This window comes from Osmia bicornis, chromosome 7 (assembly GCF_907164935.1).
Source record: "Osmia bicornis bicornis chromosome 7, iOsmBic2.1, whole genome shotgun sequence".
NCBI classification, from domain to species: Eukaryota; Metazoa; Arthropoda; class Insecta; order Hymenoptera; family Megachilidae; genus Osmia; species Osmia bicornis.
This window is the reverse complement of record NC_060222.1, coordinates 4,435,450-4,447,133: the sequence shown is the minus strand read 5'-3', so window position 1 is coordinate 4,447,133 and position 11,684 is coordinate 4,435,450. Positions and strand designations below refer to the sequence as shown.

General features: G+C 43.9%; 1 protein-coding gene across 1 annotated transcript in view; it reads right to left on the bottom strand.

Annotated features, from left to right (window-relative positions):
- Positions 1-1,617: 1,617 nt before the first annotated feature.
- The window catches only part of LOC114874060 (pro-resilin-like), a 45,849-nt gene continuing 35,782 nt past the window's right edge, over positions 1,618-11,684 (bottom strand). The window contains exons 3-4 of the mRNA XM_046286534.1: positions 3,502-3,742; positions 1,618-1,800 (exon numbers count right to left, since the gene is read on the bottom strand). Coding sequence (XP_046142490.1) covers positions 1,655-1,800; positions 3,502-3,742 — 387 coding nt within the window. The 3' untranslated portion in view covers positions 1,618-1,654. The remainder of the gene's footprint in view (positions 1,801-3,501; positions 3,743-11,684) is intronic.

Here is an 11,684-nt window from a genome sequence, read left to right as displayed (position 1 = left end):
AGAAAATTCAGTTTGTAAAAAATATTTTAAATAAAATTCCGACTGCCGGTGCAATATTTGCACAGCGCCAATTACACTGAAGGGTACACCTTCCCTTGACACAAACATTTATGCATCGATAAATACATCAAATGTTTGCCGAATGTTGAAGTGCAAATAGAGTTTCGTTAAACGAAACAGAGCCATGAAATCATCGCGGAAACTGTCATTTCTGGAAATCGAAACTCGGACCATCGATCGACAATCGCATCGGAAATGGAGTTTCCATTTAACGACAGAATTTTACTATCAATTTTTATGTACCCCAACAGATTACCTTCAACGTTTCGCGAAGCTCGAGTACACGGGACAACATTTTTATTGCTTTGTTCCCGGATTATTGTTCTTCCTTCCGTCTGGAGACTTTTCTCGCCGTGTAATCTAGTTCTCGTCACACGGGAAGCGTTAAGTACGGAAGCTCGGCACGCAGCACCCGGAAATGCCGTGAAAAATACCCCGGGAAACGTCGAATGAGAGCGTAGACGTAGCTCGGAGCACTTCAGCGCACAAACGGTACGAAAGAAAGCAACGGGACGACGTAAGAACATTCCTTACAGTTAAGTGTGCTGGTTTAACAACGAACATTTAATTAATATTACCTAATTTTTCAAGCGTTCAATGGCAACAGCCACAGGCATAGACAAGACGATACACAGCATCCGTCGAAAACGGAATTACCGTCCCGTCGATGACAACGTGAACGTGCACGTGCTCCGGACATATTGTCGTCAGAAGGTATTGTGCGTAAACGCAATTAAGTGCGTCTCATTCAGCCGTTCGCGGATCGATTTGCCACGTTTACCATCGCGTGCGGCTGATGAATGGCATTTAAACAGCGTCCGGCCTTTCTTCGACTTTATCCCTGATTAGAATCCGTCCCCCGTATCGCGTGGCTCCTTTGTTTCTCAAAGTTCGTTAAAATTACCGTTGACGTACTCACGCAACAAATTGCTAAATGCTCCACGACGAGTTATTATCGAGCGAATTAACGGATATTCTCTAGCTTACTCTTAATACTGGAAACGGTTTACGGTATCGATGCGATTGCGGAGTATCGATCGGACCGCGAGATATCGGGATAAAGCGATCGTATCTCAAGTCAGGAGGCTCATTAATTGCCGAAAGCGTTCGATCGATTCGCACGTGAAACCATCGCGACGGTGCGCTGTGTTTCCGTTAAGCCTGGATATGTAATCACAGGGGAGATGCATACGTCCCTGACGATCGTTCTGTCAATCAGTAAACGTCACTCCGGTTAAAAACATCGGTCGCCGTGAAATCGCGCCACTGTTCGTTAGCCCTCGCCCATCGGTTTTCGATTCGGGTTACGAATCTCGCCGATCGAATGTACCCGCCGCTAAACGATCAAGTAATTTGAAACGGATAATATCCGATCTACTGCGATCAACTGTATATCGTATTAAATTTTCAACTATCCCCCCGTATATAGCCAAAGTAATTACGAATCCGGTTGTAAACGTGAAATTAGAAAATTATTTTATACGATTGCTTTAATCATCAGAACTGAAAGGGAACAATTAACGTTATGTAATAACAGCAACAATAGTAACGTAACAAGTGATCTTTGGCAGGGAATACACCAGCTGCACTCCATTTAATAGTGATGCCCGCCTCCATGGTGGTCGTTTCCGTCACTGTTATGAACGTGGGCAAAGAATCCGTGCTTTCCAGCGTGATACTTGACCGTTCTGACGTTACCGCCGGGCTCTTTCACCGTATATTCGCCGACAACTTCTTTACCTGAAAAGAAAATGATAAAACCGCGTTACGGTCGGGGAAATTTGCTGGAATTAAAAGTCGTAAAAATTTTCAATTACTCCCAGATCGGGCCACTATTAGCCCGATTACTGTAATTTCGCTGACAGAATTCAGAATTTTGCTACGCTAATGAAATATTAGAAACTAACTGATAAACGATTTCACGTTCGATTAATTACAGTTTGCTTCGTTTATCATTTTATGAAAAGAGGGAAAAATTATTTAATATATCGAACAACGACTTCGTTCCTTTTGAAAAGGGGAAATTGAAATTTATGCACACAGATAGATAACGAGAAGATCCTCGTAATGCCTCAAAGTACCGATCGATAGCGGGGACGAGAAACGAGTAATTTGCGATGAAAATTGCAGGAAAATTAATGTTTTAATCCTTTCCTGGAAAGTTGAAGGGTGAAAGGACAGCTGTATGGTAAATACGATGTTCAAACGGATACTTTTGCACAGGGGTGTACATTCGTTCGTAACTACAGGGCGTAGTTTAAACACGCGAGCACGGTGTTTAGCGTACAGTAAATAGAATTCATAGTCGAAGCACAGCTAGTTAGAGGATTAACATTGTAAAGTAACAGGGAGGAATGGGGCTCGTCACCGTATCGCGAATTATTTCCAAAGCAAATTTCCCTCTACGAATAATTAGCAAAGCAACGAGTGTTTCTCTCCTCGTTGCAGGTCGAACCCGGCTCTGCAAATATCAACCGTGTTTTCTCTCGTTTATAAACGACCAAGGATTTTCAAATAAGCTCGTTCGATGGCTCGTAGGGGAGGTTACAATCAGCCACTTATTAAATCAACGTGTCGCCTCGAAAACCAAGATTATCACCACGTAATTACTTCTCTCGTATAATGTTACGATCTTATTAAGTCTGTTGGCAGAGGAGGGTCTGATTTAACGACAGGATCGCCGAACGATGAGCATCTTAAAGGAGACCTGACGAAGATACATCGTTGAATTTCATGGGGAAAATTGACAAGAAACGTAAACCGAAGGTTGCTTTGTACCCAAAATTATTTCTATAAATTAATGAAAATTTTTTAACATTTTTAATATCGTTAATTATCATCGTTTTGAGAGACTCGCGAAATCTTCTTGATACCCATTTAACTGCCTACTGCAAACGAGCCCTTGAAGTTTTCGAAATCCGAGTATCATTAAAGTAGAACACCGTCTGCTTTTAATTAGGCCGATTACGTAGAAAACGAAGATGGAAGAAACTCTGTGGGCGGATTCGTGACGCGCCCTTAACTTCAAAAAGGCTACGCGAGAGCTAGGCTTTCTCGAATTACTGTAAACTAATTAAAAAGATGCGAAAGGGGAGAAAGGGATTCGAAAAGGCTTTTCCCCCGGTTACAGAGGAAGGAGGAAGAACCGAGTCGATGGTTCGAGGTGTTTCATTCCGTATTCCAGCCACGATATTACGAAATCCTCCGCGAACAAAGATCAACCGTGGCACTTTTTTATTCTCGCAATCAGTTCCTTCCTCCTGCTTGCCGTACATTTGTCTATTCTTTACCGGAGACGTTTGCATCGCGATTTCACTGACGTAACTGGGTTATCCTTCCTCTTTATACTTACATATCTTACACGCGTCGAGATAGTCGTACTTGACTTTTGTTCCGGGAACAAAGATTAATTTTCTCGAGGAAAATTTACGCGGTACTTACCGTCCCTGTGCTCCTTCTGACCGTGATAGTCACCCGTATGGTGGTCGTCGACCCCATACGAGAACTCGTAGTGAGGATGGGCCACGTAATCGTGCTCGTGGTGTCCGTGTTTGTCCTTCCACGACACTTCCTGTCCATCGCCTGTCACAGGCCCGTGGAAATGTTGGAAAGAGTGCGCGTGACCGTGGCCGTTTACTTTCCAATCGAACAGAGTCGAAAGCAAAAGGACGGATGCGACCAACTGTATAGAAAAATATATTAAATATTAAAATCACAAAATTTTGCAAAATTTTTAAATATCCAATGTACATAGTAAGCGCCGTTTAGAAAGATCGAAGGGTAAAGTAAGAAATAATTTCGACTGCGAACGAATGGAACGCAACGTTTTCATCTTGAAAAGAATTTCCAATTTACGGAGTGATTAAACAATGTCACGGGGAATCGATGGTATTCCCGATAGACCGGGATGGAACGATTCTGTTAGAGAGCGAGCGCGCGGACTGATAATTAAATGGTACGAAACGATTGATCGATCGCGTCGCTTCGAAACCACCTATCTCATGGTTAGACAAAAAATGAGGAATGGTCAATCGGTTGATTGCGGGTACACTCACTTTAAAAGCCATACCACTGTTCTAGTATAACTAGCTGAGAAAACGAGAAAATGGGAGGAATCGAAACGGTTGCGACGCGAGTCTCGCGATCCTCCGAAAACTGAACCACAACGTTCGTCGGTATTGTTCCTTTTATAGGTCCACTTAAAAAGTTTCCCTCTGCTTAATTCTTCTTTGGATTCATGCCCGGAACTTGGCCGACGCGGACGTTGCAAAACACAATTATTCAAGCGGGCCGGCGGGGCAAAAAGCGTCGCCGAGCGGTGCTCGCTCGAGCGGGCATTAGTCAATCTTGGATCTCTAATGGAGCTAGCGTTGAGAAAGGGGAGGGCAAAAATCATAGAATCTCAGAATGTTGATTTCTTCGTCCAGCTGACACACGCGTATCGATCCTGTTATCGTTTAGCGATCGTCACGCACGATAGATCCGACAGATTGCATTGCAAATTTCCAATCTCTTCCTGAAACCCGCACACGGTCCATTTCCTTTGAAATTTCATTTTACATCGAACACTTGGTTAGAGGATTATTTTGAATCGATCATGGAAGGAGGACTGTTCCTTTGATTTTTTTATAAAAATCCTCCTCTGTTTAAGAACTATCCAGGAATATTTGAAGGAAGTTTGTCTGACGGATAGAGTCCGGGCGTCGATTTGCAAAAACCGCGCAAGATTTTCGATTACCACGGGCAGGTCCCGCGCGTTATTAACAAAAAGCACTGGGGATTGTCGCGAAGTGAAACGATCCTGGTGGCCAGAGTAGACGAAAAGAGGATGGATTCTGGCACACGATGTGCTGGAACGGCGGAAGTGCTCGAAGAGGCGCTCCGCTTTTGAGTTATGACACTTTTTGAGTCGAGGAGTCGCATTGTGAATGGCGCATCCGGGTCCAGCGTAATATCCTAGCTCGATCTCAGGGCTGGCGATAAATCTGCCTTTAAATAAGATTTGCTGGCGACACTCTAAGCGAAATAAAAGGAACGGGACCGAGTTAAAGGGCTCGAGGAAGGGCGGTTTATTTTGCATCGATCTCGTTCCACGAACGGCTACCATCCCCCCTCAACTGATTAGTAATTTTCGGTTTACAACTTAATGAAGCTGCCGCGTTCAATGAAACGGTCGTACCCTTTGAAGCAACCCGATCATTTTCCCTGGCTCGTTTAAACTTGAAATTCGCAGTTCGCGCGTTTGTCCAGTTGAAGCTGTAAATGACGCCTAATTAACAACTTTAATTTCCGAGTGCTCACGGATCGCGGACGGATCGAGAAACGCAGCTGCTTTTACTCTCTTTTTATACAGACTGTTACTCGGTTGTAGGTAGAACTTGTTCAAAGCAGCAGAAAGAAACTCTTAATGAGCGTGTTTGATAATTAACTACCATTTTTTTCAGCTTTTTAGGTCGCCGGATAAGTTTCTATAATATACGAGTTTTAAATATTTTCTGTTTTCACTTATTTAATGAAGTCATTAACGATGCGTTTGAAACGGTTACTCCAATTCTAGAACGTTTACCAAAGCAGTTTTGATGCATATAAATTATGTTTACTGAAATCATACTAGGTCATGTATTCATTCATCAATATTGTTGCAAATAACGGTTTATAGTTTCCGACATAAAGTGGTCGACTTTAGGTGGCAACTGGGATTGTGTAAATATTGATCAGAAATTTAATAGGTTGGTTATATTGTTGATTCAATTGCTCTGGTTAACCATAACACATCAAAGTAACAAGTAAAACCTAACAAGTTGATTCCTGTAATACAAAATTAAATGGTTCGGGGGCTAATGTAAAGTTTTCACAGGCTACGTACACGTAGGAATATTTGGGAAAATTAATTTAATGAATTCTATCAAGTGCACGTTTCTACCCATAATTCAGCAACACTCCGTCTAGCAAGTGATGCGAGTCAAGCACAGCGTACGTGTTTCTGAATTTCTGTCGTACGCATAGACAACTAATGTAGAATCGTATTTGGATTCCTATCCCTTGAGACACGAGCTCTTCAAGCATAACTTCTAACACGGTTGCAAACGACACGAATACGTTAGACGATGAATCAGGATATTTCAATTTGCACAGTGCCTCTCTGAACACTTGCCGCTAATAACAATCCCCGTCCCACCGTTGTGATATTCATCGACAAACTTAAAAAGTAACTTCGATAATCCTTGGAATATTTTTTACCGTTGGGTTCGTCAGCGGACGGAGATATTTTAATTAAACAAAGTCCCCTCGAAAGCTTAATTTCTTTCTCGAGCATTCGGAGCCGGCTTGCCGTCGAACCGTTCCTTATGAAAGGGTCAATATTAATTAATATTTGAGATCGATCCGGTTCGAGCTACTCGACGAACTTCTCATCGGAGAAAGTAATCAACGATTCCCCGTTTCGACGATAATTCGCGCGATCAGCATCGAGGAAAGCCAGGAGCCAAACACCAAATCTATTTTCCGTAACTCTTTGCCGTCGAGTTGCTTTGTGCTCGAGCGTGCAATCCCGTAACGCGTGGGACGAGATTGTAAAACATGCTAGTCGCAGATGCGGCGGCAGGAAACGAGAAGCAGAATCGGATACGGAAGCAGGCGGAGATCGGCGTGGAAGACCTAGCTAGGAATCGTACGAGCGGAAGCTCGAAACTCTCTGTATATGTCAATGATTCCCGGGCAATATCGCGATACGAACATATAAAAGGGAAGACGACAAGACTGAAATCCAACCGGTAAATCCTGAGATTAACGTTCGTTGTCTACGCCGTTGTAGCTGTTCTCTCGTCCGATATTAAATCAGAATTTCCGAGCAACCAGAATTCACGACCACCGGCCAAGGAGATACTAAACCGTTCAACTAGCAAGATTTAAAGCAACCGTCCAGCGAGAAAGTCCCGGGTCAAACAGGACGATGGAAACGGGTGTCCCGCAAAAATACAAGTGTTAGATCGGCGATCCAGTTCTGAAAATTGTGCTGACATTTGACCCAGGACAAGAGAGGCTATTGCAAGGAACCCTCTTGCGAGATCACTATGTCCCAAGTATCCTCGGAACAAATTCCAACGAGATAGTTTCAGCCAGATAAAGACGAATAGTTCTGTTTGCCCGCGAATTTCAAGGTGTACCCATCCTCCTCTGCTTCCTCCTCCGCGTTCTTCTCCGTATCTGTTTCTTTTGCTCTACGTTCGGTCCAGGAACGCGGCATATCCGCCGCCATCTCGCTTTCCAGGGCGTCGACGACCGTTCCACGTTTATAGGTCACGATCCACCCACGCTTCGGGGATGGAAGAACGACGAAACGCTATCCAGGATTCCTCCTTGACCCCTGTGTGCAATTTGGAATCTCAAAACAACATCCTATCTGCTTCTATCGCTCCCCTAAGTTTTCTGCTGACTATTTCGTACGAGGGTTGATCGCCGGCACGCAATGCGTTCAGGATCAAATAATCCGATTTCTTATTAGCAATATTATCTGGCACTTGAATAGAATTATTCCCAACACCCAAAGGGTGCTTTCAAAATTAACAACCTCGTTACACCTTTAAACTTACTGAATCCCTTATCCAAACGTTCCTGGTAACACCCCAGAAGCTTACGGATCTCCCATATCGAAACATTCTGCTCGACGAAAGGCAAACACGAAGCAATTAAGTGGTAACGGCACGAGCCGGGCAACGACGAAGATACGACGTTCTCTGAGGGTAGTTGCTGTAAAAAGAAAATCCGGGTTCGTGACCTGCCGGCAGCCGTGGATGCCCTGGTGAAACCGATGTTTACAGCGGACGATAATCCAAGCTGGATATCCGTAACTTCAGCGCCTGGATGAAAAGCAATTAACCCGACGGCACCGGTGTGACCCAGGCGCCGGCTATCACGCTGTAATCGGGACACTTGGAAAATTAGCAAGGACCCGGAAAATGCTTCGGCTCGTTAGCGAGGCCGATGCGACCAGAGGAGGGGTGGAACGCGGAGGAATCTGTAAACCATATCCACCGACGAAACTCTGGAAAGCATCCAGCTTTGCAATTACGTTCAAGTACTCTCCCAGATTCTACATGTTCGATTTTCGAATCGTTAATCATTCGATGAAACCTTTGCGATTTAAAAAAAAGAAAAAAAGGAACAAATCATCTTCGTCGAAACAATTGTACGTCGGAAGGGCAAACATTTTCAAGTAATAGTATAAGCAGTTATATCTAGCAGTTGCCTGTTATACAGGCACTTTCGTCGGCCCAGGCGAAGGCGAGCAGAGAGGCTGTACGGGGTCGTGTTCTGCGGCCGGCGCAAGTGGTCGCGTAGGTGGCGACCCAACGCTCCCCCAATTCATATGCAAATGCGAAAGCGTCGACCTCGGGGCATTGTTCGCCCTCCAGGGTGTTCCAGTGTCCCTGGGCTTGACTTACTACGCGAATTTCCGGAAAACTCTAACGGCACCGAGCCCGTGTAATTGATACTCAGCCTCGTCGCCGACGCGGACAACCGTTTCTGCTTCTCCTCTGCATCCTTCTCTTCCGTTGGCTGCCGAAAAATAAAAAAAAAAAGGAAAGGAAGCAAACGTAGAGGGATTGAGATCGCCTTTGTCGTCTCGCCACCCGCTATTGTCGCTCTCCTGCACCGTTTAATGGTTCTCCGGCTTCGCTTTGAACGAGCTTCCAACTTCTACGAGGGCTAAGAACGCCGCGACGCGACGCTAAGAGTCGTTTCAGCGTCCAACAATTCGTTGATCGACCATCCCGATAACGGTAATGCGTTGCAACTCGATTCCGAAGGAACCAGCTGTCTCTGATTCCAACTGTTTGTACCAGAGATACAATTAGCTATTCGTAACGAAACTTTTTTAGTCGACTCAATAAAATCGGATAAACTTTCCGGTTTATAAAAAGTTCTGGACACAATTTCATAGTAAATCCCGTGGTTATCGCGGTGTCACTGTTCCCCTCGTAATGCACCGTGTGATATACAATGCAACTTTGATCGAAAAAGTTCTTCTGGTTTTTTATGGAGCGGCAGGACAGGGAATACGTGTATTTTCTTTCGGGTAAAATCCGTACGAAATTTGCATTTGATCTTGAATCAACGAATTATTAATGATAATTTAAAGAGGGTCGAAGGGTTAAATTGAGAAGTTAAGGAGGGACGCTTTCAAAAGGCCCAATAACCGAGGAACGATCGGCAGAAACGTTGGCGAAGATGAAACTTGAAATAAGTTTCCTCGATGTCGGCTTTTATCAGCGGCCAAGTTATTTCTCCGAGTCCTGCCGTGCTCGTAATAGCTTCATCATCGTCGAGGTAATTGCCCTGCGACGCTGTGTAATTAGGGGTATTCCGTGTTCGGGACATGTCCCGAATCCTTTCATCCTGTAATCGTTGCGTGCTTCCATCCCCTTCCTCAAACTCGTAAACTATCGTTAATTGTATAACTCAAGGTTATTATAGACAATGGCAGTTGAGTCGAGGTATCTTCGAAGAGATAAGGCGACTGAGTTCGTTGTAACTTCTACGTGATATAATTATATGAACGAACACAAATTTCATTGTTGCTTAGACGTTTCCACTCGATATACTGTAACTTCTAAATAAAGAGAAGATATATACCATTCGATACTCGGTATTCCAGTCGCCTGGAGAGCTCTATTTTAAGCTCAGCCAGCGATATTTCATATCCGAAACTCAGCCATTTTCAGCTTCGAACTGGAAAATCTGCTGACATCGGTGGAGACTGTGTGGTTATACCCCCCCGACTATCGAAAATAAAGAGCATTATTTACCTGACCAACGGCTGATCCCCGTGGACGTCTGGAATATCGTAAGTTTGTTCACTGCCCCGGGGGATGCCCGAACGATCCGATTCTTCGAGCTTACATCTGTCCTGATACAAAGATTCTCCCGCGATCAAAGAGACCACAAACTTTTGACAAACAACTTATTGCGACGCTAAAGATTTTTCAAAATCACACAGGGACTTCGAAGTTCTTTCACGATTCCACGATATCGCGGTTCAACTTCTTAATCGTTTCGCGGATATCATAGGTTTCAAATTGTTCGTGAGATTTCACAGGTGCGATGCTGGTAGCCTTAAAGAATGATTAATCAAACGCTAGAGAAAAGCTATCGGCCATAAATTATTCGAAGTTGAACTTGTAACTTCGCTCAACTTCGTCCGGTTATGTATTCGAATCTTTTAACCTCCTTCGAGTTGTTCTTACCTCATTTTCCTCTTTTTCACCGTTTTACATAAGCGGATCGTAAGTTTCAGCGGAGGAATTTTAATAGACGATTAGTTAGCGCCGAACCACCAGCTCCGAGGGTTGTTTAAATTTCGTCGAGATTGAAAAATCCAGGAACTCGAACGAGTGTTATGAGTCCCGTCGGTCTTGTAACTACCGAACACCCTGGTTGAAACTCCTTCGTAGGATTGAGACTGCTGAAAGTCTTTTCCTGCGAAACTGCTACGTGACCGAGCATTTAATTTCTGTTTCCTGCACGACGGCCGGCCAACGAGCGGAACCTTTTCAGAAGCGTTTTCGTGCCAATAATTCTCCTGTCGAACGCGGCTGCAGATTTGAAGAATTTAGAGAATACGTGTCTCGACGCGGCCATTTTCTTCCTATTTTTCTTCCCCTCATTTTCCCCCGAGCTTTTCTAAACTTTCGTTGACGAGCTGATACAGCCTTGAAGTTTCTAACCCTTAGAATGATCAACATTCGAAATTGACGAGGAATTATTAAAAAATTAAATTACGTGTCAGGTGTAATATTAGAAATGAGGTAAGAATAATACGATTTTCCAGTGGAATCTACTGGCTATCGACAGGAGATGCAATACGTTCGCTGGTTCCTCCCAGGAGTCCAGGGGACTTTGGAAAAACTGCAGGAGGACGCTGGAAGCGCGGATATGAAATCTATCTTCGCCCCTGATAAAGTTCCAGACGAAGTCTCGTAATTTCATTCCCCGTGGCCGGCGGATAAATCGAGAAAAAGCCAGCAACCGTTTCTTCTTGTTCTACTGCCAGTGGTACTTACCCTGGTCTCGTTTGAACAGTTATAAACAGGATTACTAGCCGTTTCTTGTTGTTCTTTATTTTTTCCTACGAAAGAAAATAAAATACATTAATTAGCGCGATAATTAAAATTATTTGCATTTCTTACGATGTAAGTAAGCGTGTCGATACATATTTTTCATTCGCTGTAGAAATCTGTGCAGAAACGAATGGATTAAAGTCGGTTATCGTAAACGTGTACCGAGATCGAACAAGATTTCCTCGGAAAAACGTAAGGAGCCGAAAGAAAAGGTCATAGAAGATGGAAGAAAGATAGATATAGAAGGGATTTGCATAAGGCAAGCTTGAAACGACGGTATAAGGATGAAGGAAGGAAGGAAATGCCGATCGATCTTTCCCAGCGACGTTATTTTCGCGGTCGCTCCTGAATATTCATAAAACAATGATTTGTGGTTTATTGCTGCCCCGCTGCTCACATTTTCTCGTCCGATTCATTTTCTCTTTCGCTCGTTGTTTTTACACGTAGGCCTCCTACCACCGTTAGCAATATTCGTCCGAGATCGATCGATATTGCTTTTACAGC